Source organism: Chenopodium quinoa, unplaced genomic scaffold (genome assembly GCF_001683475.1).
Source record: "Chenopodium quinoa cultivar QQ74 unplaced genomic scaffold, ASM168347v1, whole genome shotgun sequence".
NCBI classification, from domain to species: Eukaryota; Viridiplantae; Streptophyta; class Magnoliopsida; order Caryophyllales; family Amaranthaceae; genus Chenopodium; species Chenopodium quinoa.
Genome location: NW_018743252.1, coordinates 4,231,092 through 4,258,514, shown reverse-complemented (window position 1 = coordinate 4,258,514; position 27,423 = coordinate 4,231,092). Strand labels below are relative to the sequence as shown.

Below are 27,423 nucleotides of genomic sequence, written 5' to 3'. Positions count from 1 at the left end.
TCCCCCGCATCTCCGGCCTGCCATCCGGTCTCCCCCGACGAGCCAGTACGGCTCCACATTTTTTACACCGAGATTATCTCAATTTTAGCAAAAGGGCATAATGGTCAAATCATAACATATTTGTGGGCTTTATATGGTAAATTGCGGGCGATGTTTAGCGTTTCACATTCTCTAACCCAAGAGATCAGTTTTAAGATTTCTTGCATACTACCATAATAAAAACAAATATGTGGCTCTAAATTAGATTTCAATTAATACTTCTATGTGAACATTTGAGATTCTTTATAGAATTAAGAGTTCAAACAATCAGGTTAGGTTGCTATAGAAGATGATTTCATAAAACTTCAAAATAAATAGCTAAGATTGTCTCTAAAATCAAATGTGGACAACTATTGTCTTTTCCTCATTAGAAAAGACACCAAGAACATCATGCTACCTTTAAGACAAAAAAAAAAAAAAAAAAAAAAAAAAAAAAAAAAAAAAAAAAAAAATCATGATTACAACAGCTACAGCCTAAAGGCCCCCAAGTTTAAGCTATTTTTACTTGTGCTTCTATAAACACAAAAATACTAAGTACCAATTTACTCAAACATACTAAGTACCAATTAAATCAAAGAGACACCCACATTTTCGCAATTAACACTAAGTACCTTTTCAATAACGCCTCTTCCACTGCAACGACCACCTCTTCGACCGCCTCATCCACCACCTCTTCGACCACCTACACAAACCCCATTTCGAATTTACCATTTTACCCCTTTGCTGGGCAAATTAACCGAAGCAAATTGCTGGGCTGGGCCGCGCTACTCCAATCCTACCTCTCTCTCAACGGTCTCCATTGAAGCGCAGTTGACGTTCTCCGTTGAATCTAATACGTGTATCCCCCATTGAAGCAGCTTCTGAGGTAATTTGTTTGTTTTTGTAATCATCATATCAATTTCAAAATCTAGGGTTTGTCTTTGATTTAATCGCACTCAACATTCTCCATTGAAGCGCACTCAACGTTCTCCATTGAAGTGCAGTTGATTTTCAGCAGCTTCTGAGGTAAGTTGTTTGGTTTTTGTTATCATCATATCAATTTCACAATCTAATTTGATTGTCACTGCATTAAGTGTAGGGTTCCAAAATCTCAACTATTGGTTCTAAATTCTAAGATAACCAAAATTATGAGCCTAATTTGATTATTGCATCCTAAAATTATGTGATTTTTCGAATCAAATTTGGTTGCTAATGTATTGCACGACCCTTTAATGTTAGGATTCAACCCTTGAATCAAACATCTTTGGTTTGCTGGATCAAGTGTAAAAGCTAAAATGTCTACCGGAAGCGACACATCATGGGTTGGGAAGAAACCGTTGAGGCGAGTTGGTGGCATGTCAGATGCTCTCTCCATTGCTTCTGATCTTGGTTTCAATGTCTCTACACCTCCACAGGTTGCCCTTTCTTTTCACTATTTTATTACTTAATCTTCTTAAATTTTGCTACTTTTTTCTATCTAGATTGATTTTGATTATACGGAATAATCACTTTTGGTTTATGTAGCCCACCCCACTTATTGGATTAAGGCTTCGATTGATTGATTGCTCATAGTTAAATTAGAGTGGAAGGTTGGAAACTTAATTAATACATATAATTATAGTCATGTCAGAATAGCTTTGAGTTTTCAGTTAAATGTATTAATTAGTGAAGGAGTTGGGAAGAGATGTTAGTTTGAGTGATGGGAGAAGTGAGCGTCATCTAATCTTTCTTTATATAATTTATGTATAAGACTAAAAAATGATCTTCCAGGGATTGTTCTTGAATTCAGTAGGCTTTTTTCAGAATAGGATAGCTATCTCTCCTAGGTTTCTCGCGAAGATTGATTTGTGCAAAGCGTATGAGACTATGATCTATCAGTTTAGGGTTTTTATGGAGGAAAAGATGCATGTGCTTTGATTTACTGATATGGAGGAAACTGCTTGGTAAGGTCAATTTTACTTTTCGTACTATGATTTCTAAGGTTGCCTAACCTGAATGAGGTCTAGATTCCAGACTTCTTGTTCTGTCCTCTGTGGATATCACTACAATGTTATGCATGAGACCTAAAAAAGATCTTCCCGGGGTTGTATTTAAAGTCAGAGTGCTTTATATTCACAATAGGATAACCATCTCTCTTAGGTGTCTCCTTAAGATTGATGTTTTTCTTAGATAATTACATGGCTAATGATTTGTGTATGTTCCCCAAAATACACAATTTTGAAGTTTTCATGGCTGTTTTGAGGGTCAGAACTTAGAAGGGTCATCTCTGTGTCTTATGCGTGTAATATCCCCTCTATGTGTAGTTGGGGATTTTCCTTCTTTCTGTGGCCTAATTTTGTTGTGCAAAGATGATCTCTCTTCTATTGTTCTTCTTTTACTAAGAATTTCCACCTCTTTAAATCTGGCTCATCTTTTGATGTGCCAAAGTCTGCTGTGTACTTTAGAAACGTCCCATCTGAGAAGAAGAGTATTCTCAAGGTTTCTGGTTATGTAACTTGTTCAATTCCTAGGCATACCTCTGTCTTTTCAGCAACTTTGCCAGGAGGTGGGACTCTAGGCATTTGTCTTACATAGGAAGACTTTAACTTATTAATTATGTGCTCACTCAAATTCACCCCTTTCTGGGTTATCTATAACTATTACTAAAACAAAACGTGTTGATGTCATCAATTCCTTAAAGTGTTTTATGTGTCAAGCTCTCATTAAAAAAATTCCCTCCAAACTTCAATATGATGTCATCAATTTTTTTTTTCTTCTTTCATTTTACTTGCCAGGAATTAGAACAAAGTAGGTATGAAACTAAAAATCTGAAACTTGAATTTTGTATCAATATTGTTGTATACTCCGTACTAATTTTGGATATTCCTAATACTGTACAACAATATTTAATAGATATAGATATTGTGTCTTTAACTTCCACTCTAAACGCGTAAGCTCAATAGATAATACAACATTAAATATATTTTGTCTAACCATCACTTTAATATATTTTCAATAACATAGTAAATATTATGATGTAGCATAAAAAAATAACCATTAAAAAAAAAAGGATTCTGTACATGTTTTTTTTTATATTTATAAAAAGCATCTTTATACAAAAAAATTAAAAAATTAAAAAGTTATCAACAACAAAAGATATAAATAAAATATGGATTAATTACTTTTCACCACCGTGCAACGCGCGGGTACTAGTCTAGTGATACCTTAAATTGGGCTTAATGAAATCGTCTTTACTTTCCTTGCCTTTCTTTGTCTTTGGGGAGGGAAAGCTACTTATACAAAACATTCCCTCATTTTTCTGGGTTGTTGTTTGCATATCCAAGGCTGAACCGCTGAAGGAGGTTTGGGGTGTTGAGAATTGCTACCAGTGGAATATTGCTACCTTGGTAAGATATGCTTGGCATGTGGCCAAGAAAATTGGTAATTTATTTGTAAAATGGGTTCACTATGTGTACCTGCATAATAATTATTGGTGGGATTACAATCCCAAGAGCAATACTAGCTGGGAATGGAAGAAAATATGTTCTGTTAAGGATGGACTTAAAAGTGGGTTTTTGTGGTCCAAATTGGAAATTTTCATTTAATGATACGTATACTGTATTTGATGATTATAAGGGGCTCCTACCAATACACCCATGTTTTGTGGCTGTTGCTTTTGAAATTGCCTTAAAATTTCCACACTCAACTTTTGTTGGCTTATGCTAAATGAGAAGCTTAATACTCTGGTAAAGCTATAATGTGTAGAAGTTTGTGATGAGAATACCTGCCTCCTATGTGGTTGAATCCCGCCCCCACCTTTTTTTGACTGCGAGATCTCCTGGAAATGTGCTTCTCGTTACTGACTCGGTGGTAAGTGAAGATGACTCTGAAGGCTGGCAGACTATTTTTGCGTGGCAAGAAATAAGTTCAGATATCATGTGTTTCCTGCTGCTCTATATGATGTGGTTTATAATGTATGGACCATCAGGAATATGATGATATGGGAACAGAAGCTTGGTATGTTTGATGATCTTTTTCAGGTGTATTGCTATTAAGTTAGAGATTTACACCTGTGTAAACTGTAAAGGCTATTATGCTTAAGAGAATTACTGCTTGTAATGCTGCCTGGTTTGATAGTTTGTTCAGTTGGTAGCTTGTGAAATTAGGGTTTAAAGGGAGAACTCTTCCGAGAAGGTGGCTCTCTCCCTATCTCTCAAGAATGTAATTCCTGTAATGACTGTGGCTAAAGAAATTAAGACTCATACTTCATTCATGAAACTTGTAGATAAGCAGAAAGGTTTTTGGGAAACATATCTCATTTTCTAGAGGAAAGGGCCTGTTGAGGGGGCACAAGAAGCTTTGCTGAGGTCTACCATCATCCCTATTACAAGTTGCTGACTGTGTTTACGGAATGATAGTTTATGAGATGCGTAGTGTGCCTTTTTCTATTATTTCCTTAATGCTACTCCCGTACCTTTGAATTGTTGCTTTTTTGTTTATGTTTTGCATATTTTCAGTGCCCATTTTGAAATAACTCATTGTACAGCTGTGTATTTGCGTCAACTCAGTTTTGTCCCTGCCTTTCCCTTTTTATAGGAAGCTCTCCAAAATCCATCTGCCACTGGGGAGAAGAGTGATGATCTGGTAAGGGTTTTAAGAGACCTTACAGCAGTTCAGAGGAAAATTGCAGATTTAGAAGTAGAGTTACGAGGCAGAAAGGTTAGAGTTTATCCATTGTTTTTTATAATCTTTTTTCTGATTATTGTGGATGGTAGCCTCATCAATGGATGCATGATGTGTGTGTGCGTGTTACTTGTTGTATTTCCATGGTTTTAGTTTTCCGCCAAAATGAAATAGTGCTTTCTAGTTTATATATGCTTAATGGTGAAACTAATTCCGTTTAATTTTTTCCTATCTGGTCTTCACCTTGTAAGTGATTCATGCACAAGATTACTTGGTAAAATATCGCGCTACACAAATTACAGGTTTCTACTCATATGTAAGGATTATACATCGAATACCCATTAAAGAGGGTCAATAGTGTTCACCTCAAATCCACATATCAAACATGCATTAAATGATTTGTGCAGAAGATTTGGTATAATATCGTGCCCCACAAATTATAGGTTGGGCTGAAACACTGAGTGGATTATAAAAGTGATTATACAAGTGGGAATGCATACAAATACCCATCATTTTAATTGTACTAGTATTGTGTGAGCAAATGAAGATGAATTTGTTTTTTTTGGGGTTCAGGAAACTTAATAGCCAGGGAAATTTTCAACGATTTTGGCAAATTTCAAACTTCCACATCATTTGATGGTTCAGAGAGGTTAGTGTGGGTTGAGTTAAAAGAGATATTAGTAAGGGAATAGAGGAAAAGAATGATGTAGAACTGAGAAAAGGGTGATCAGATAAAAAATAAATGGAAATAAGAAAAAGATGGTTGATTGCAGAAGAAGAATGAAGAAAAATAGGTGAAGATAAAATTAGAAAGAGATGTTTAATATTAATATCTACTAATGTTATACAACTTCCACATCATTTGAGTGGCTGAGGATCAATGCCAAGACAAGGAATTATCTCAACAAATTTCTGAGTGCATTTTCCTTCCCACATCTTGGTTATATCTACATTCCTAATTCTATCCATCAAGGTGTTCCCGTACAACCATCTCAATATAACCAGTCCCTAATATTGTAAATGATGAATGCTCCTTCATGATGTAACCACATAATATAGTTAAAGGTGTGATGGATATAATTTTCAATTAAACATTCTTTATATGGAAAAGGCATCATGGCTCAAAGGGTTACTGCCAAGTGCCGACTATTAGATATAGGTTCAGCATTGTCATTGGATATTTATATTCTATGACCAAAGAATGAATGTGTAGAAGGTCCTTTATGGCTGAACATTGCTTTTTAATTTCGAATAATAGTGTATGTCTGTTTATCAAGTTTTATGTTTTGGGGCCATTAAATCTTGTATTCTTGTGGCAGTAATGTGTTTGTTATAGTTTGTTCTGACCATTTACAGTCCACTGAACAATTCATGTTTCCTTTGTAGGATGACAAGAATGTGGCATATTTAACACATGTGACCGAAATGGAAAAGAAGATAGAGACTTTAGCTAGAATAACTACTATATTGAAAGATGTGATTCAAAATAAGGTATCACTTTTTCTGGATTATCCATGCTATACATTATTCAAATAAATATTTTTAACTGAATATGCTATGGACCACTGTGAATTTTGGTGTGTAAAAGTGGCCTTTGCTGTTTTACAGGTTCAACCATAACTCTGTAGACTATAGTGTACTTGTCACTCTAGAAATGAATGATTTATCAAGTTTTCAATTGCTAAAATTTGTTGATCGTAGGAGTTGGAGAGGCAATTAACAATTTGACATGGCTAGTTAACAAATAAGCTACAACTCTTGTCCTAGAAAAATTTGCTTTTTCTAAAAATGATGCTATACCCTTCTTGAACCGTGCTAAAAAAATTTATCAACATTTGGTAACATTAGGGAGTAGTGAATCATCCACTGGTTTTGTCTCGTTATTGTTAACTTGTTGATGCTTTAGCTAGAGAGGGATTGAGACTTTGGCATCTAGGGAAGAAAACTGGCCGGATTGGACTTTCTATACGTGGATTCTTATCTGCAAATCCCAAATTTTCAGATATTAATCTAGAGCTAGATTTGTATCCACATGTAACTTTTTCGCTTTTATTAAATTGATTTATTTTAAAAATTTGTAATTTTTTTTTTTAGCCAATTGAAAAAATATTATTATTTCTGCCTATCATCTTACATGCTTATGCCATCAAATTTCCGAAATGGCAAATAAAAGCAAAAAAAGTTTTTAATTCACAAAAAATTACTCCCCTTTTTTTTGAAATAATAGACACTTTTAGGCGCATAATAAAGAAAATAGAGACATGTGAGTGTGATGAAAGTAAGTGGGCTATGGTGAGTAAGGTAAAAACATTTAGTATGTCGTGTCATATCCAAATAAGGAAATGTGTCAATTATTCTTAAACAGCCAAAAGAAATAACTGTGTTAATTATTATGAAATGGGAGGGGATACAAAGTACTACCTCCGTTTTTAAAAGTTCGATTCACTTACTATTCATGTAGTCAAAATAAAAAAAAGTTTAAATATATTAGCATGTGGGATCTTATTAGATTCACCTTATTATAACTTTTTTAAATATCAACTTTTTGTAATTTTTACTCATACATAGCCAAAGATATTCACGGTCAAAGATGTTCATTGGAGATCGCATAAATGCAAAATGAGTCGAACTTTCGGGAACGGAGGGAGTATATAAAATTATAAATTAATAGTCCATGAGAAACATTAAAAGTATTAGTAGTACCATAATTACTATCAAAGTCAAATCAAATACTACCTTTGTTTCATATTATTTGCAACTTTGGGGTATTATTCAAAAGTTGCAAATAATATGAAACGGAGGTAGTAATATACTTCCTCTGTTTTTTTAATTGCACCATTTGGACTTTTACACTATTCACACACCCCTCTTATTTGTTGTTTTTATACATAAGAAAAAAAATATAGTTGTGTGGGATTTTATTGGATTTGTGTTGATTTATACTTTTCAAATATCAAATATCTATAATTTATACTAAACAAAAGTAAAGATATTAATGTTTAAAAGCTTTGCATTGGCAAGCGTGAAACTTCAAATGGCGCAATTATTAAAAAAAAAAAAAAAAGAAAAAAAAAAGAGGGAGTATAAATTTTATAAAATTGTATCATAAAATACAAAGACGTTAAAGACTGATCCACAGGTTGGATCCGGATCTCAAAAATAGCATCCTAAACCTAATCCATTATATACAGGTTGACTGAATGCAGGGGTAGATTGAGTGTTGATGTCCCGGAGATATTATGAACTTTAATGTTTTTAGGCTTTTTGCGTAAACTTTTTTGTATTTTCTCGTGATTGGGACATTTTTGAATTAATTGCCAAAAAGAAAACGTAGAAAGTGTGTTTCTCCTCTTCGCAAATGGAACTTGTTAGCATTCATGAACATGTAGATAGTTACTACATGACATCTCTTCCAAATTGAGACATCGTGAGATAATTGTCTTATGTGCTCTATCAAGTTCTAGAGTAAAGTTTGTTTTATGTATGTGTTGCCATCTTTTCTTTTATATCCTCCATTTCAGTTGACATGTTGAATTTTGATACTATTCAGTATTTGCAAATTGTATACTGACTAGCATTTGTGATTTATAGATAAGAAAAAAGTCACGTGGATCTTGTTAAATTCTTTTCTATGTGTACATCTAAAATATCAACTTTTTTTTAATTCTAACTTATTGATAATTACCAATATTTATGGTTGACTATATGCATTGACAAACATGATAAAAGAAACATGTCAATTAATTTGGAATGAAGTAGCTTCTTATTGACTGGAAAGGCTTAGGATTAAGGGCTTTATGATAGGTCATGTATGTTGAAATCCACAGTTATGAAATAGAATTAATAAGGATATGTATCATCCAATTTAAAATTTAGCATTTCGAAGAGTGCAACATTTTTTCTTTTTTCTTTTTTTTTTTTTTTTTTGGGGGGGGGGGGGGGGGGGTGGGGGGTATTTAGAAGTGTCTTTGTATGTTAATGCATTTATTCAACTCACTCAAAGCTATTAGACTGAGCTGCATTTACATTAAGTTAAGATGACAGCTATATACTCCGTATACATCATTTGTGCATTGCTTATTCCTTCAAAACCCATATGGGCATGAGTATATGATGTTTCAAGATAAAGGTGTCCCTGATCAAATAGATTATGTAGTAGTATGCTAACACAATCCTGTAGTTAACTCAAGGTTGATAATCTTCTCCAACATGAGCTAGGCAGCTTGGGCTAGTGTCATGCATAAATTCAAAGACTTCCAAGAAAAATTCTGACTGCCCATCTACTGTAGCAGGCGTGCCTAATAAAAATTCCCAAGTACAATCTAAGAAATTGTGAAGTTGCTGGCAATGGATTTGTGTCTGTGCCTAAAAAATATGGCTTATTGACCCACCAGAGCTATTATGTGTCCCTTTTTCTCTGTTATATAATCAGCTTCTTTACAATTGCTCTGTCAGGGTCACTTTACTCAGGAAGACAGGGTGATGGCCATCTGATGGTTTCCACTCTGCATACTGTTGGCACCTAGCTCACTTGTTAACAGAAGTAATGGCTTCCCCACTCTAGTTTAGTGGCATACACAGCTGCACACTGTAGGCTATTATTGTGATATCTTTATTTTAAGCTTTTTTCTCCATTAACTTTGACATCTGGGTTATATTGTCCTGCTTGTGGTTGTGGAGCCTCTGTTGGATCAAAAAATGCGTTGAATTTGTTAGGCACATGAGAGCCATGGTTGAAATTTGCTGTTTGTGTTACCTACAGTTTGAATTTTTCTTTCATTTTATCATAATTTTTCAGGATCGTATTATTGCCCGTCTTCAACAGCCTTACTCATTGGATTGCATTCCCGTGGAAGCAGAATTCCAGGTTTGTAATTAGCAAATTTTCTTTGACAGTACATAACCTACTGGAAGAATATACCTGACCGTTGTTATACATTTCTGCTTTAGTGATTGTGTTAGTAGGAATTCTCCATGTGTGGTTCTTGAGTTACTGCATTTCTGCTTTAAACTTTGAATTGCTATCACATGGTTCTTGAATTACTACATTTCTTGTCATGACATTCTAAAATCCAGGGACCAGGGCTGTAAATAAGCTAATATATTCGCATACAACTCGTAAACAAGCTCGCTTAAAATTCGTTTATTTGGTAGATTAATAACGCTGAACAAAACTTCTAGGCTCGTTAAGTATACAAGCCAAACTTGGACACCTTCATTTTTGTCTCATTCATGTTCGTTAACACTTGTCTCTAGTGCATGAATAACTCGTTTTATTAGCTCGGTGTAACTTGTTCAAGTTTGAATATATTTATTTCGACAGTTTAAAAAACTAAAACTTATAATTTCTTTAGGATTTTTTATAGAATAAGTTCTACAGATGAGTGTTTCCCTTGGTATGTTCCCTTATATGATTTGGCCTTTTGTGTAACTGAGCAATTTATATGCTTGGTTTGTATTTTGTGGATACTGCCCATACTGGGCTTTATTGGCTTAATGCGCTGTTCTTTTTCTTGGGTTGATGTTTACAGAAGCAATTCTCGGAATTACTAATGAAAGCGGCTAGTGATTATGGTGCGTTGTCAGCATCAGTTGCAGATTTTCAGTGGAGCCAAAACTTTAAGGAACCACCTTCAGTTTGGGCTGTATGTACCTGAAATTTTTCTTGACTTTAGTTGGAATAATATGGGCGATGACATTTTTATTTTGTACTGTGAAGTACTAGTATTTTCTCCATTCCATAGAGAATCTGATGCTTTCTGATTTGGATTATTTCCGCCTTGTAAGGGCTCATTTATTTTCTTTGTAAAGCTTTGGTTTATGAAAAAAGTGAAGAGAGATAAAAATAAAGGGAGATGTTAAAACCTAAACATTCTCCTTTCACAATGGCAAGCAAATCAGTGGACCTTTTTCCATCTTCTGAACGATGGGGAGGGCTTCATTTACTGAAACTTGTTAACGTGGCTGAAAAACGTAGCTGCTTGGAGACTGTAATTACATATCTTTTAATTTCATATATCTGTCGTCATGGGAGAAGTGATCAAGTGAATCAGCTAAATCTATGTGCTTTCTCTTAGCACTAATTAAGATATTGGGGGGAGGGGGGGGGGTCTGTTCCCGAAGATTATGTATGTAGGGTTGGGACTGTTTGTTGCATTGGAAAGTACAAAAAAAAATATTTATAGAAGTTGGGAAATAAAGCTATTTCATATGATAGTAGCTTGCTGGTAATGTTTTGAACAATCATAATTGTAAGATGGGATAAAAATCAGCAGGTTCTTAAGTAGGCTTTCTGAGTTCTGATATGACACAATTATCTGCAAATTTGTAGAAAGGGATAAAATACATTTTTAAAATCAATTAGGCCTTAAACATGTCTGCTTAAAAGTTGCTGAAAAGTTAAATTAGTCTGGTGATATAGATTGTTGGAAAAATTTCAAAGATCATGTGTTTGATGCGCCCAAATCCATTGTGCTTGACCTGATATTCTGTATACCTTTTCCTCTTTTAGCATGTCAAAGTTGGGTTCCATAAGTAAACAAGTTTTAGAAAGTAAATTTAATATGAAGTATAGTCTTTGAAACTTTGCATCTAGTCACTCTTGCCATGTAACCAGATTACTAAAGTGTGTTCCTAGCCCAGTGAAGTAATTTTAAATTTGTGGATGCTTTTTGTAGGTAAATATTGCTTGCTAATTTTCTGCTATCTAAGAGGTAGCAAGACAGATTAATTTGAGGCATATATTCTTTGATAGAAAAGATAATGTTTCGTTATTGGTAGTGGTTGCTCAGTTTCTGAACTTATCTTGTCATGCAATAAGTGCAAGCCTTAATGCTGAGATTCATGCAATAAGTGCAAGCCTTAATGTTTGTTTCATTATCTACCTCCTTGTCCTTACTGTTCGCTTCCTAATCTTTAATGTAGGATATGCTGCGTCCAATACCTGTTGCTCTAGCATCATGCACTCGGTTTTTTGAAGCTATGTCAGCAATGAGGGAGTCATTTGCCACCCTGCAAAAGCTGAGGACGGGTCGCTCTTCTGCCAATTCCCTTCCCTCAACACCTGCCAGGAATCCTTCTCAAAGTTCAACAGGGGAGTCTGATTGTGTGACTCCGCCTCCTTGGAGAAATGATCTAAGCTTTAATGATATAGCTATAAATAGCACAAAGAGTCAAGAAGTGGAGCAGCAGGAAGGGGACATTTTTGGTGAAGCTAGTGAGTAAGATGGTACAAGCTACAAGAGGTTCTCGTGGCCTCCAATTATAACAGTTCGGAAGTGATTTGATGTGTTATGTCTTGTGTGCAAGGGTTTTTCAGTCGTGTGCTTTCTATTTGAGCAATGGGAGGAGTAATGGTTGTAATGAAAACTTTAGTTGTATTAAGAGCATTTGATCTTCGTCATAGTTTTAGAGCCCACTGTCCCGTGATTTCCTGCTTTGTTGAAGGAGATCCTTTGAGCAGGCCAGTACAAAATAGGTCTCCATAAAAAGCCTACCCAGTACCCACAACACTTCTTCAAGAATGTATATCCTGCACAGCTTTCTTATCATATCTGTACTTTGTAGGATTTTGGGGCTATTTCACCTATTTGTGATGGAATGTCTCCTCTGCGGATGACTGAAAATGTTAGTTTAGATTTTTTTCTTCAAATTCTATCACTGTAATTATAATTTTTAATCTAATATCCTACCCTTTTTTTTTTTTTTTTTGAAAGAATAATATCCTACCCTTTTAATATAGCATGGACTAATACATGATCCTAACCAAAAGGCTGGGGGATTGGCTTTTGGGCTTATAAATGGGTTTTAGTTGATTTAAAGGTGAGTTTAGTATTAAATTGGTGATTAAAATTAGCTTAATCCCAACTTTAATTGTAAATGAATTTTGGGTGATTTACATACTAGTATAAAATTGCTATTGAATTATTATGGAGGTGCATCTTGTGTTGAGGAAGGTTGATGTGTATGAGTTGGGGGCCCTTGGGGGTTTACATGTTGAATTGTTGATGGTGAAGATGAACAAAACCAGCAAATGATGAATTGTAAATTGAGAGACCGTGGATGAATGGAAGGTTGATGGTGATGTTGAAGATGCATAAAAATTGGGAAACCTTTTGTCAATGGCTAAATAATATGCAGCTACTATGTAACTGGTTTAAATCTCAACCCTTCAATTGAGAGGGGTTTTCGAATTTGATTTAGTTTACCAAAATTTCTTTTTGTATAAATATCATAGTAATTGTTCTTATAAATAATTATTGACATGACCTTAAGTTACTTTTTATATAAAATTTAATCGTTTAAAGTGCCTAGTTATATATGTATTTGAGTAGTTAAAATATTATATATTTCATTTAATATTCAAATGCCTATTATATTATGGAGTATATAAAAATAATTATAAATGTAAATTACTCCTTTTTATTTGATTCCTAAATAGCATGGCTTGCATTAAGTGCTATAGATGACACTTCAATCATAAAATATTCCAATAAAATCAATTACTTTAACAACAATAATCAATAAATTAAATTGCCTTTATTATCTTTTTGACAAACTTCAGCGTTTGTTACTCTCGTTTTCAAGGTGATGCTATGCGGCTAAATCCTCATAGGGAAATACATTGTCAATTATTGTACACCTTAAAGCTATGTAACAACTATATAATCTCTTATCGGAAACAAAACTATATACGTCGTATTTAAGTTGTTGAGTTGACATGCACATGGATCTAATGTACTCATTGAAGCAAACTAGGAAACAACTTGCCACTTGTCGTATGTCGTTTGTCGCTTGGTGTTTTCCGTTTGATGCTTTCATAAATTAAGATGAGTTTGAAGTAAGCTCTCCCATGTTTGACTATATTAGTGAGAAAGATAGCAAAATAGTTAAAACGACTAACAATTTCACTAAAGCAACACTAGTTTGTTACAATCAATTTCCAACGTCGCGTATGCGCATAGCAATTTTGACCTGAAACACCTCACGAAGCCAACTCACCATACTTTCGTACCTCCTACAAACTTAATTTTGCCATCCACACACTACACTACACCGACAAAAAACAAAAAACAAAAAAAAAAAAAAAAGAAATCTTGAGTCTTGATACAGGCATGCCTCGATCACTTCTCCAACTTGTTAGCTTTGTTGAACAATATTAATTTGTTACAATAAATTTTCCAACGTTGTGTACGCGCATAGTAATTTTCACCAAAAACACCTCACGAAGCCAACTCACCATATTTTCTCACCTCCTACAAACTTAATTTTGGGCATTCACACACTACACTACATCGACCAAAAAAAAAAAAAAAAATCTTGAGTCTTGACACAGGCATGCCCTCCACTACATGCATGCTTCGATCACTTCTCCAACTTGTTAGTTGAGCAACATTAATTTGTTACAATCAATTTTCAAAGTCGCGTATGCGAATAGCAATTTTCACCAAAACACACCTCACGAAACTAATTCACCTTACTTTCTCAACTCTTACAAACTCAATTTTGACCATCCACATACTACACTACACAGACAAAAAAAAAAAAAAAAAAAAAAAAAATCTTGAGTCTTGATATAGGCATGCCTCGATCACTTCTCCAACTTGTTAGTTGTTTTTATTTAATTTCGCTATTATTCTGATCAATTTACGAGTCAAACATGGGTGAGTAATCTGAGCATTCTTCAAATTCAATGTTTTTATTAAGTCATGCTCGACAAAAAAAACTCCTAATCAATCCTCGATTTCTAATCCTTAATATCTTCTCCAATTCCGTTAGCCATTTCTACTTTTTTTGCTATTTTTCTCGTCAATTTACGAATCAAACGTGAGAGAACATACTTCAACCTCGATGTCTTAATACATGCACACTAGACAGGAAAAAAAAAAAAACCTTCTAATCAATCCTCAATTCTCTTCTACAATTCTATTAATCTTTTCTATTTTTTTCGCTATATCTTTTCCATCAACTTACGAGTCAAATATGAGAAATCATATTTCAACCTCGACGTCTTAATACCAGCATTGAGGCATGGCCTCCACTTCTTGCCTTTTCACATACCTACCTCTTCCTCTTCTTTCCTCTTTTGCCACCTAACTTCTTAGTTTCGTAATTTTTCCGCCTCTTATAGTTATCTCCCATTATTTTCCACTTTGTCAAATTCTAACGTCTCTTCTCTTTTCCATACTTTTATATATATATATATATATATATATATATATATATATATATATATATATATATATATATATATATATATATATATATATATATATATATATATATATATATATAGTACATTTTATTTCCATAAACCTACTGTTTTCCATCAACTATATTCTCCAATATTCTTTCCCTTCTTCTGCTTAAATCTTGACCTGGGTATCTTTCTTTCTCGTCAATGGAGGCAAAACTGTTAATGTCTAACCCACAAACTCTAGCTTATTTTGGGACTAACCCAGAAAAATTAAGGACACCCTTTAATCTTTATCCTTACCAAATTGGCAAAAATTGCAGCTTAAGCTTTTGCAGAAGGATAAATTCATCAATGAAGGGCATTCAATCCTCTAACGTTTCTTCAGTTGTTGCTGGGTATAAAGCATTTCTGCTCTTTCTTTTAATAAAAAAATAATTTCCCCTTTTATTTTAGTGATTTATTTGATGAAATTATTGCTATTACATTGCTTTATTTGCTCTGTTTTGCTATTTATTTTTGGTGATTTGATAATTTACTTTTTTTTTTTTTTTTGGCATATTCTTCGAAGTTTAAATATATTTAATGTTTGTCTTTTGCTTCAACTTTTGGCTTTAGTGGGTTGTTGTGTGAATATTTTAATATGTACTGGCTGATTATTGAATCTATTGATGCTTGTCTTTCGGAATTGGGTTAGTTGTTTGTGTCAATGGAGATTATAGTTTTCGAACTGGTTAAATTTGCTGCCTGTGGTTGGAAATGGAGCCAATGTTGGTGGTTTGATCCTATATCTCCACAAATAGAAGATGTAACTAGCTGATTAAGTTGGAAGATATGTAATAAATTTAGGCTTGTTTTGGTTGAAAATAAGACAGAAAAGTTTGTTTTCTGAAACAATTTCTACAGCCCCTTTGGAGAATGTGGGGGAAAAGGGTTTATCGGCTCATTTTGTAATGCGTTCCTAAGAGAAAATGACATGAATTAGATGGAAGATGAACTCTTCCAGACTAGTCACTGCCTAGATTAGGAGTCCTATGATTGATCCTGCCCCAGAAAAGGAATCTACAGATTATCTCCAAATTGCCTATGGAGTCTATTGATTCTTTTCAATTCGCCTTTGGTATGTGTTGATTTTCTCCAAAGCTCCCAATGGAATTATATTGATTCTCTTTAATTGCCACTGGATTCTCTTTATTTTCTCCAAATGCCTTTGCAAAGGATTTATTTACTCGGAATAATATGGTTCTATGCTTAAAGCTCCCAATGGAATTATATTGATTCTCTTTAATTGCCTATGGAGTCTCTTGATTCTCACCAAATGCCTATGCAAAGGATTTATTTACTCAGAAGAATATGGTTCTATGCTTTGCTTAAAAGCTGTACACAATCTACACAACTATAATTTTGTTAAAATAACAGAGTGCTTTCGAATTATAGAATTACTACAGTTGTCTGTCTGATTAAGCTGACAAGTGACAAGTAACCATACTGAATTACTAGCTCTTGCTAAATTTGTTCATGCAATTAAAATTTGGAGAAGTCTAAAACAAACACCGTGATGGACTTTCCCCTGGTCTTTCCAGTTAGCAAAATTTATTTCTGTTATAAATTTAGCAGCCTTTGATTTTCCTATCTGCTGTCCCTAATCTCAGTTTGTTAGTAGTGTACCCTATACCCCTACACCTGTACCATCAAAGAATGTTGGTAAATGGTAGTGCCACTATTTTGAAAGGATTTACCAAAAGTGGCTGATGTCATTCAAGCGTCCAACATATGTGCTTTAAGATGTTTGGAAATCCTTCTCTAAAATTACACTTTAAGGCCATAGTAGTAGGCATATAAAATGTTGGATATCTCTTGGATGAGAGAGCCAGGGGGTAAAGGAAGAGCCTGATGGCAGAGAATAACCATAATGGAAATATAAGTTCTCATACTAATGTTTACGGAGGAAAATATATGGCACAACTTACTGACTTGATTGTGATGTTTTTGAAGTATCAATGAAATCCTAGTGAATTAATTTAAGACTTCAACTTTTGTAGCGTACAGTCTAAGACAAGAATCGATGAGAGTGAAAGCTTGACCCTAGATGGTATTCGGAACTCCTTGATTCGGCAAGAAGATAGTATCATATTTAGTCTTCTAGAGAGATCGCAATTTTGTTACAATGCTGACACATACAATCCTGACGCGTTCCCTTTGCATGGCTTTCATGGGTCTTTGATTGAATTTATGCTTAAGGAAACTGAAAAGCTTCATGCTCAGGTATCATAAAATTTGAAGTTCTCAAGTATAACTAGATAGAAATGTATTAATGTGCTTGACTTCTAATTGTTATTATCCCTTTGCATTTAGGTGGGAAGATATAAGAGCCCAGATGAGCATCCTTTTTTTCCTGAGGATTTACCTGAACCATTATTGCCACCTATGCAATATCCTCAGGTAATGAATTATTTTTAACGTATCTCCCTTTTTTTTTTTTTTTTAATGTTGTTATTAACATTTAGTTATTGAATGACAAGCAATTATGGAGTCATCATCATCCTCTCATCCTTTTACTTTTTGATGAACAACTTGGTAGTCACTTACGTGGAAATAATTGTATGCAGTTATTTATGACATCCATCCTGCTAGGTTTTTTATTTATTAAAATAAAAATTCATAAATTCTTAATAAAAAAAAAAAAATTAAACGTGTATGATTTATTTGTGAGTGTAGGGTGGAAGATATGAAACTTAAGAAAACAAGACTTTTAATGGACTAGAAAATAAAACTAAGGCTTTGATCTTTTCACTCTAAAAATAAATATGAAATTTAAGTCCGGGTAATGGTTACCCAAGTTGATTTAAGACTAAGGAGCCGTTTGGTTGGGGGTATTCAACAAAGGGAATGGGAATCAAGGGGAATCATTCCCTTTGTTGTTGTTTGTTAGGCCACTTTTCCATTTCCCCTTTCCCCCTTCATTCCCCCAAATCCCTCCAAGTTCATTCCCCACCCCCCAAGGTATTTCCATTCCATTCCTTGGCCACTACCACACCACCATACCACCACCCTCCAACCTACCCACATCACCACCGCACCACCGCCTACCCTTCGCCGCACCTCCCCCACCCCTCGCCGGCCATCCCCTCAACTCCCCCACTCCTCGCCGGCCATCCCCTCAACTCCCTCGAAAAAATTCCCTAATCTCGGCCATCCCCACGTCGCACCAGCCCCTCCTTAACCCTTCGTCGCCCCCTGAAACTACCTTCCCTCCTCGAAAAGTGAAGAAAGTGAAGAAAGAGTACCAACCACGGTAGCGGTGCAGTCGGAGTTAGGCGCGGTAGGGGGTCAGGGTTCCGTCGGTGTCAGGCGCGCTAGGGGGCTGGGTTCCGTCGCCGACAGCAATGTCGTCCCGGCCAGCCTCCTCGAAGACCCCAACCAGCCACCACAAACACTCCAACCAGCCACCACAGCCTTCGAAAACGCGGTGAGGGTGTGTGGGTGTGGTGGTGGTGAATCTAGTGATTCCCATTGTTTTTTTACAACCAAACAACATACTACATTTGAGGGATTTTCATTCCATTCCATTTCATTCCCTTTGTTCATTCCATTCCGTTTACCCCGTGCAAACCAAACGGCCCCTAAGTTCAATTAATTTCAGATTAGGGTCAATAAGCTTAGGTAACTTTTGGAAAAGGGCTTGTAAGTTCAGACAGTGGTTTTTTCATACCTTCATTTTGGTATTGAGGAGGATTTTGTAATAGACTAATCTTAGGAGGGGCAGTTTTGGAAGCCTAGTATTATTAGGTTAATAATCTTTAGCTTTAGTATATATAGAGAGAGGGGAAAAAAGTAGAAGGCAGAAATTTGGAGTAAATCCTTAGAGAGTTGTGAACTTGTGACCTCAAGTCACTATTATGAGAGTGGTGACCTAAAGTCAGTAATAGAGATTGGCAATTGCATCCTAAAGTTGCTAGCTTGTACAAATCCCTGATTTTCAACATTTTCAATCAAGGATATGATCCTTTCCCTCTATACTCTGTGTTAAAGGTGTGTGTGATAGTCCAGCAAGCATGAGTCTATCACAAATGCTCTCACAGATTCTAAGGTGTGGATGGGGGATTCATCCGGATTCTCTTACATGTAAATCTTACTAGTTTGCTTGAATTGCTCTCCTCAATTTCCAGCTTTTAAGTCAAAACTAAGTATGGAAGATTAACACTGATGACATGCTCCAAATACATAGGTTGAGGTGGGTGGGACAGACTTGTTTGCAGTGCTAATAGTAGTCTTGTTCACTCTTTTTTTTTTTCAACATGAGATGACAAGTGCCTCTGGAGTAGTTTGTTTGCTGTACATGAGGAGTCTTGGGTATTCCCTTTAGAGGTTATGAATTGGTTGCAGATTTATTTTTGGGGGCTTGGTAAGGAGAGGTTTCTATGGTGCAATCTGCATTGCCTTCATGCCAAATATGTGGTATATGTTCCTGGAAACCTGGAATAAACTCCCATGTCTTTTCTTGAAGCTCTTTGTCTTCTGAGTTGTGGTGGAACAAAGTCACTTATTCAGTGTCATTATGGACTAAGGCGTTTGGAGCTTACAAGTGTTACTACTTACTATTGGGGAAGTTCGACGAAATTGGGTTATTCTGTAAATTTGGTATTTTGAGAGGACAGCTTTTCCTCCTTGCTTATACTACTTTAATTGTTAATATAATCCATTTTTCCTGTCAAAAAGTTATGTTAGGATTGAAGTACGTCATATTAAACTCATGCTCTTGATTGAATAGTTTCCTTTTGATTGACCATGTAACTTTATTAGATGTCAATATATTCCATTTGAGACAACATATAGATCTGTAGGGGGTCTAAAATAAGCCAGCTTCTTTATACTTGTGTGAGAAAGGCTTTTAAATCAGCTTTTGTAGACTAAACTTAAATAGGCTTTGCTTTAACAGACTGTATCATAGTGGAAGCTATTGTTCGAATATTTTGTAGCCTGTAGTAGTTGAACTAGTTGTTTTGTGTCTTTTGTCAAGAGATATTAACTTAGCTTTTGAATGTCAGGATAGATCATAACATTCTTACTGACGAAGCATAATAAAAGCCTTGAGACAAATATCTTCAACATAATTGTATCTTAAATATAGCGTGATGCCTAATATTTTATCTCTTAGGTTGGTGAATTCACTGGTCCATCTACTTAGTATACTGTTCACTTATGAATGGTAATACACTAATACCTGTCCTGAATACTCTGTGTTTGTACTTATGTGTAAATGAAATCAGCTTTGTACTTATGTGTAAATGAAATCAGCAAAATTCTGCGTGGGAGAGAGAGAGAGAGAGAGAGGTTGATGTTGTTGCTGATGTGGGAGTTACTGGATGGGAGTCAACAGAAGCCGCCTGGAGCCTGAAGAGGAAACAAAGACTTGTTTTTCCCCTTAAATGGTTAAATCATCAATTTCTAAGTACTTTGCTGGATATTCACCAGTGAACTCTCCGTCCACTTTTTACTTGTGAAGAAATTCATTAAAGAATCTTGATTCATATTATATTAAAGGATAGAAAATGAATGAGACTTTAGAATGCTGCTTGCTCTGATCAGTCAAACACAGGAAAAAAAAAAAAACCCTAAATTTTTAGAAAATGGAAGTATAGGGCATGGCAGAATAAAGAAGATGCAACTATTAGCTTGAAATTCATACAATGTCTTTCAAGTCTTTAGTGTCTATGCTTTTAGATGGTAGTACAAAAAAATTGTTTATAGAAGATGCATTAATCAAGAGAAATACTATATAAGCTTCCCTTTCTCTTTCAGATACGATGGATGTGATCTTAAGATCTTATATGTGTAGTGTAATGCTGTCTGATGCAAATTTAAAAGTTATGAATTGTTTATTGGTAGAATTGTGTTGGTCATTTGTTCTGATTATGTCAACTACTGCTGCTTTATATGTAGGTTCTCCATCCTCATGCTGATTCAATTAATATAAACAAATTAATTTGGAATATGTACTTCAATGACCTTCTGCCAAGACTTGTAAAGGATGGAGACGACGGAAATTGTGGTTCTTCTGCTACTTGCGACACAATATGCTTGCAGGTATGAATACTTAAGCTAGTTATCTACCTTAACTATAGTTGCATTTATTTATCATGATTTGGTGTGACAATATAATCAAAAGAAAGTTTTTACAGTAAGCTGAGTTTTCACTTTAATTTTAGGAGAAATGGACATTTACACGCACTTTAAGTTACTAGATTCATGCGTTGCTGGTAATAGGTTGCTGTAGTACTCTGCCACCTTCTCTTCTTGCATAATTTTATTTCTAATTGAGCTATGTTATTGTCCTAACAGCATCGTAATCTGAGGCTCATATCTGTTGTATTATCTTGTTTGGAGAACTTTGGTAGTTCCCTTTTCCCAGTAGTCTGACCACATTAACAACTGCCATGGAAAGATTCTGCATTGGAAGTCCTACTTCCTAGGGAGGTCTATGTGTACTACAACCTTACCTTTGTTAACCTTTCGTAATTGGGATGGAGTGTCTTCTAATCATAATAACCATTGAGAAAGAGACTTGTACATCTCAAATGTGGAGTTTTCCTGCACATCCTCCCCACTTTTTCCCATGGGAGGGATGCTTCAATTTTACCTTCTAATCAGTGTATATATTGTAAGTTAATGTTCGCTAAGCAATGCAATGTTGAGAGTCCAAAGCGTATTCTGCATAAATAGTACTCTTGTTTTTCTATTAACAGAATGCTTGTGTTGCCTGGAGACTTTTAAAAAAAATCCCTGTGGACTGCGTCTTTTAATCTCTCCTTTTCCTCCAGCTGTTAGCTTTGGAGTACACAGATAAGTGAACAGATTTACACCTTAGTACACACTTTTACTTAACCTGCTCTAAGGGATGTATATGGAATACATGTTCATCTAGGTTGAACTACTCTACTAGCTTCGATTATTAAGATTTTAGTCTGCATATATCACCAAGGCCAGGACCTTTACAAGCTCATCATCTCTACTTTTGGCTGCTATATTTTAGTCATGCAAAGTTTCTGCACTGCTATAAGAAGCTTGGCATGAACTCTACTTCTGTATATTTAATGATCAGATTGCTGGTAAATCACTAATTTAATTTTGGGACTTGAAGCACTGAACTGGTTTTTTTAGTGACAAACTGCAGCAATTATAAAATTTGCCTTGAAGGATTTGTGGCATTGGTCACAGAACCTTCAGTAAAATATGAATGAATATATCTGTAGTTTTGTACTTCTTTCTGTGAGGACATAGTGCTGAACAGTTCTGTTAAGTTCATCTTCTTCCTTGCAGGCACTCTCTAAAAGAATACATTATGGCAAGTATGTGGCAGAGGCAAAGTTTCGAGCTTCACCTGATATCTATACAGCTGCTATTGCGGCACAAGTAAGAGTTTTTATATCTATACATTAACAAGTAAATAATTTGTAGCTAGTTTGGCTTGTTGGCGCACTAGAAGCTCTTCTCTGATGTTGATACTCAACCTTGCAGGACAAAGATCAATTGATGAATTTGCTGACATATGAGGCAGTGGAGCTAGCTGTACAGAGAAGAGTTGAAATGAAAGCCAAAACATTTGGACTTGAGGTGCCTGTCAACCCAGATGCTATTGGTGATGAGTCATGCCCAGCTTTCAAGATCAAACCTAGTTTGGTTGCCAATCTGTATGGGAAATGGATTATGCCTTTAACAAAAGAGGTTCAAGTTGATTACTTATTAAGAAGGTTGGATTGAACTTATCCTCATTTTCCTAGAGTGCGATGAGATTATACAATCGAACTCAGCATGTTTTGGTTGTTGTATGAATGTGAACTATGAACAATTCGATGGGCATGATTATGTATGGGTTTAATGTATAGCTCACTAGCTTGTATAGCCCTTGACCCCTGTGTAACCGTTTCCTTAATGACCAACATCATTTGGTTCTGCATATTTATCTATGAAAGCCTTAATTTCCCTCATGGGTGGAAAGTGTGTTAATTTGACCGGGAAAAAAATGATATAGTGATGAACTCATGAACCATTAGTGTAGCCCCAAGAGAAGGCAATCTGTACTTTGTTAGTTTTCAGTCATGGTATGGTTAAGTTCTTTTCTGTTTGTAACAGGACTTGTGTATAGAATTGTTTGTCGCATTGCATTTCTAGAAGGTTGTTCATTCAGACCGTTCATTGTTTTGGTGACATACAGCAGACAGGTTCACAGTTTGAGATCAGCATGTATGATTGTTTAGTTCTCTGGACAGGAGGCCAAATTCCGACTAACTGTTTAAGCTTGAAAAACAGTGTCATTGTCTATTAATAAGCTTAAGCTAATGGGGTGTGATACGTGGCTTTAAAGGTAATGAAAGCAAAGGAGGATAAGTTTGATCTGCTGGTTTATGTAAGCTAGTTTGGCTGAACGCCTGAATCTGTGACCATCCTAAATATGGTACTAAACTACCTGCAGGACAAAGCTTCTGCTTGTTTTATTATGAGTTGTAAAGATGAAGTTTAATGCAATTATTCATTAATTTGAGGAATTTAGGTGGGACTAGGGAAAGGAATGTTTTGTGATCGAAAATGACATTACTCAAGGACTGGTTTGTTTCTTCCCTATTTGAGTATTTGGCGTAGAAGATGTCTGCAATGGGTTGGGTTTGCCGGTTTGGCCGATCTCAACATGATGGTCAGCTCATTAGGGTTGTGGAATACTAGTGTCCTTTGAAATTTTTACTTCCGTGTTTTTTAGTTGCATCACTTTTGTTTTTACGAATTTCTAGACAATTTTTGAAGTAGAGAGAAACAATAAATGGGGCCTATGTGGTAGGAGAGAGATAGAGAGAATTTATTAGTTAAAAAGGAAAGTGATGCAACTAAAAAAACGGAGAAAGTAGCTACATGCGGGCATAGATAGTTCTGATTATACTTTTACATAAACGTTGATTTGTGTTGTTTAGGTTAAACATTTGGATTATGTTATATCTACTAATTTGAAAAGGGATATAATTATTGTTGTACATTATAATACTTGTAATCACTTTGAACAAATTTTGTAAGCAAAAATAACTGTATAATAATAACATATTTTACAAGAATATTTGTGGTGACATAACATTGCTAGTGGAGCTTAGAACGGACCCAAAGTTAGTTATTCAATTCCAAAGAATCAAGTTGCGCATCGTGCGCAACAATCCAAGTGAACACAATCTTAGGCATTAGCCGCATTATTACTAACCTCTTGTCCTTTTCTACTGTTGTTATTGTTATGTTCACGGTCAAAGAAAAGTGTGTGAATAGTGCTAAAGATAAAACGTGAACTAAAAAAACAAAGAAAGTATAAGTTGGGAGTAGAAGTTAAATATATGTAATTTTTTTTTTTCGAGAAATTAAATATATGTAATTAAATAAAGTTCTGTTTCTAAATTTGTATATTTTACAATTTTTGAAATTAAAAAACCAAATTTAAGTGTAATGTGTAAGTACAATTTTTGTATGTACGTGCAAGTTTAAATATGCATCTCCAAAAGTAGTTATGGCTTGATGAGCCTAATGATGATTGATGTTGGACTCCCTATTTCCTTTGACCTTTGTCCTTCACAACCTACGCCCACCAATTAGATGCATCACGACCTATAAAATGAACATATAGTAAAAAAAATGAACATATAGTAAAAAAAATGAACACTTAATAATAAAAATGAACATGTAAATAAAATGAAAATTAAGTATTAAAAAGTGAATACGTTAAAAAAAATATGATCATATTGTAAATTAAAAATGAACATGATTATCATATAATCATAGAATTGCTAGACAACGGCCTAAAAAAAAATTTATGAACACGTTAAAAAAAATGAACATTTATTAATAAAAAATGAACACGTATAAAAAATATGAACATTTAGTATATTACAAATGAACATTTATCAACATTTATCATACAATCATTGAATACCTAGACCATACCTAATAAAGTAAACATTACATAAAAATTAACACTTTTAAAAAAATGAACATTTATTATCTAAAATGAACACGTCAAAAAAAATTATGAACATTTAGTATATTAAAAATGAATATGATTTTCATATATTCATATAATATCAAATTCTTTATATATATTAACGAAAATAAAGATAAAATAAATCGTTAAAATATGTCTATCTTTTCTTTACTAAATGTTCATTTTTAGTGTATTAAAAGTTCATTTGTACTACATATTCCTTTTTAAAGTACTACGTGTTCAATTTTTTTTTTTTACGGAAATTATACACAAGTTCGATTGTAATTATTTTAACTCTAAAATTTAAATATCCACCTTAAATCTTATCTTGGTTCATCATAGAGAAAATAATTATCGATCTATAATATGATAGATTAAGAATCACAAATGCAAAATTGATAAAAATCAACAATATTATAACATTCACGAATTTATAAAACCACAAAAAAAAAAAAAAAAAAAAAATTCAACATACCTCACGATTCACGATCGCAACGAATACGATGACGATGGAGAATGCTACAATAGTGACGAATTGGAGAATGCTCGAAGTAGAAGGACAAAGAAGAATAATGATTGAAGGAAAGTGAGGTATTTACATGCTCATTTTTATAGAGATAATAAAGGATAGGGAAAGTTTCAAAATTAGTAGAAAACCGATGAGAGAGAAAATTAATAGAGGTAAGAAAAGAGAAGAGAGAGATAGAGAGAGTTAAGATATAATGAAAGAAAAAAAAAAATGTATGTTCATTTTTAAAGTATTATATATTCACATATATATGAAGCTGGTGCAGCTAGCTTAGCTACACATATATATATATGAAGCTGGTGCAACTAGCTTAGCTACACAAGGGTGTAGCTAAGAATTTGCGGCTCCCTTATCTTCTAACTCTCCTCATCAAGCCCATTTAATTTGGAGGCCCTATACACATTGGAGGAAAGATGAAAACCTCAATTTATTTTTATTGTGATCCTTACTCGTACATTCTTTATTATTTTTCTCTTTGCAATCTAATAATTAATTCACCCCAAAACACATTATCTATGCTTCCTATATAAAATCTTCTAAAACGCCACACATATATAATGGGGAGCTTGTCCCCTACAAATAACGGAAGGAATTTCTTAAAATATTCATTGATAAGAATTAAACAAAACCTCACATAATTGTGTTCTTCTTATATATAGGTTATTTTAGTATTTAGGTTAAGTTCGATTGGTTGCATGTCGGGTCTTAGGTCATATTCGAGTTGAGTTATGTCGAATCAATCTAACCTTCAGATCAAATTCGGGTCGAGTTTAGTTGGGTTCGTATTAAGTCGGGTCATTTTATTCTTTATGAGTTAGTAAAAATAGGTTTGGGTCAGATTAATCAAGTTGGATAAAATTTCAAGTCTAATCATTTTGGATTTGGGTAGGGCTGGATTATTAATTGGTTAGTTCAATACAATTACACTTTTCATGATTTGACCAACTATTAATACGTAGTTGCTTATTATAAACTAACCATGAAGAAAAGATTATGATTGGAACAAAATGCATTAAAATGTCATTAATCCAAACTTGAAAGATAAAACAATTGTACAACTAAATCAATAATTTCTATGCTATACCATGGTAAGTAAATTAAACTCGGGTCAATAGTGATTTAAGTGGAACTTGTTTCACTTTTTCACCAATTATGTCAATAACAGGTTGTTTCGATTTATAATCGGTTATGAATTCCAATTCGGTTCAAATCAATTTTCAAATTAGAACAATTTTTTAAAATCTTTATATGTTATAAATAATTTACAATATCCCCTGAAACTATAAATAGTTATAAGATTTCAAATGAAAACATTACTATGATTAGTACTAATATAGATTAACTATCTCTAAATAGTCTCCTCCCACATCTCTCCCCATCAAACAACCACCTGCCGACCACCGGCCACCGCCGGTCACCGCCCACAAGGGCCACCATAACAGCTAACTCCCACTCCTTTCACTTTCATTTATTCTCTTAAATTAAATTCATACTTTTATTAATTAATTTAAAATTAAAACCATATAAACATAAACAAACATACAAATTATCTACCCCATGTGGGAGTTAGATATCTTCAACATAACTTTCCAACCTGTCACTCTAGATTTCACTCTTCCAAACCCAAAAAATAAAAACAAAAACAGAAACAAAATATTTAAATAAAAAAAGTATAAAAAATAATACAAGTACCATTGATTATTTATAACCCCACCAAAATTATCAGGAATTAGGGGTGGGACTTTTCAAACCGAACCGTGAAACCGTCCGTTACCGAACCGAACCATCACGAACCGAACCGTTTATAACCCGCTAATTTTAAACCGAAAACCGAACTGAACCGTATAATGTCAAACCGAAACCGAACCGAACCAATTAATGTTAACCCGTTACGAACCATAAACCAATAACAAACCAAACCGTTTATAAACCGAAACCGTTTGAACCGATTAATGTTAACCCGCTAACTGTTTAAACCGAACCGTTTATAAACCGAAACCGTTTAAACCGTAG

The 27,423-nt window shown here is 34.4% G+C and overlaps 2 protein-coding genes across 4 annotated transcripts; both read left to right on the top strand.

Annotated features, from left to right (window-relative positions):
• Positions 1 to 459: 459 nt before the first annotated feature.
• On the top strand, positions 460 to 12,388 carry LOC110735053 (AUGMIN subunit 2-like). Of its 3 annotated transcripts, none has more exons than XM_021915181.1 (8): positions 460 to 904; positions 1,023 to 1,044; positions 1,258 to 1,433; positions 4,594 to 4,716; positions 6,067 to 6,171; positions 9,479 to 9,547; positions 10,212 to 10,325; positions 11,605 to 12,388. In XM_021915181.1, exons 3-8 carry the CDS (start codon positions 1,314 to 1,316, stop codon positions 11,902 to 11,904), a joined length of 831 nt encoding a protein of 276 aa, XP_021770873.1. In that variant the 5' UTR covers positions 460 to 904; positions 1,023 to 1,044; positions 1,258 to 1,313; the 3' UTR covers positions 11,905 to 12,388. The 3 variants fall into 3 exon arrangements, with proteins under 3 accessions (XP_021770873.1, XP_021770872.1, XP_021770874.1); XM_021915180.1 differs by having other exon boundaries at positions 994 to 1,044; XM_021915182.1 differs by lacking the exon at positions 1,023 to 1,044.
• Positions 12,389 to 14,985: 2,597 nt separating this feature from the next.
• On the top strand, positions 14,986 to 23,004 carry LOC110735052 (chorismate mutase 1, chloroplastic-like). The gene is made up of 6 exons (XM_021915179.1): positions 14,986 to 15,270; positions 16,915 to 17,137; positions 17,228 to 17,314; positions 20,816 to 20,959; positions 22,193 to 22,285; positions 22,391 to 23,004. Exons 1-6 carry the CDS (start codon positions 15,080 to 15,082, stop codon positions 22,631 to 22,633), a joined length of 981 nt encoding a protein of 326 aa, XP_021770871.1. The 5' UTR covers positions 14,986 to 15,079; the 3' UTR covers positions 22,634 to 23,004.
• Positions 23,005 to 27,423: the final 4,419 nt, after the last annotated feature.

Coding starts and splice junctions, on each gene's coding strand:
- LOC110735053 (XM_021915182.1), top strand. CDS start 1,314: ATGTCTACCGGAAGCGACACATCATGGGTTGGGAAGAAACCGTTGAGG. Junction 1,434..4,593: donor ATGTCTCTACACCTCCACAG/GTTGCCCTTTCT, acceptor CCCTTTTTATAG/GAAGCTCTCCAAAATCCATC. Junction 4,717..6,066: donor TAGAGTTACGAGGCAGAAAG/GTTAGAGTTTAT, acceptor TTTCCTTTGTAG/GATGACAAGAATGTGGCATA.
- LOC110735052 (XM_021915179.1), top strand. CDS start 15,080: ATGGAGGCAAAACTGTTAATGTCTAACCCACAAACTCTAGCTTATTTT. Junction 17,315..20,815: donor CACCTATGCAATATCCTCAG/GTAATGAATTAT, acceptor CTTTATATGTAG/GTTCTCCATCCTCATGCTGA. Junction 20,960..22,192: donor GCGACACAATATGCTTGCAG/GTATGAATACTT, acceptor TCTTCCTTGCAG/GCACTCTCTAAAAGAATACA.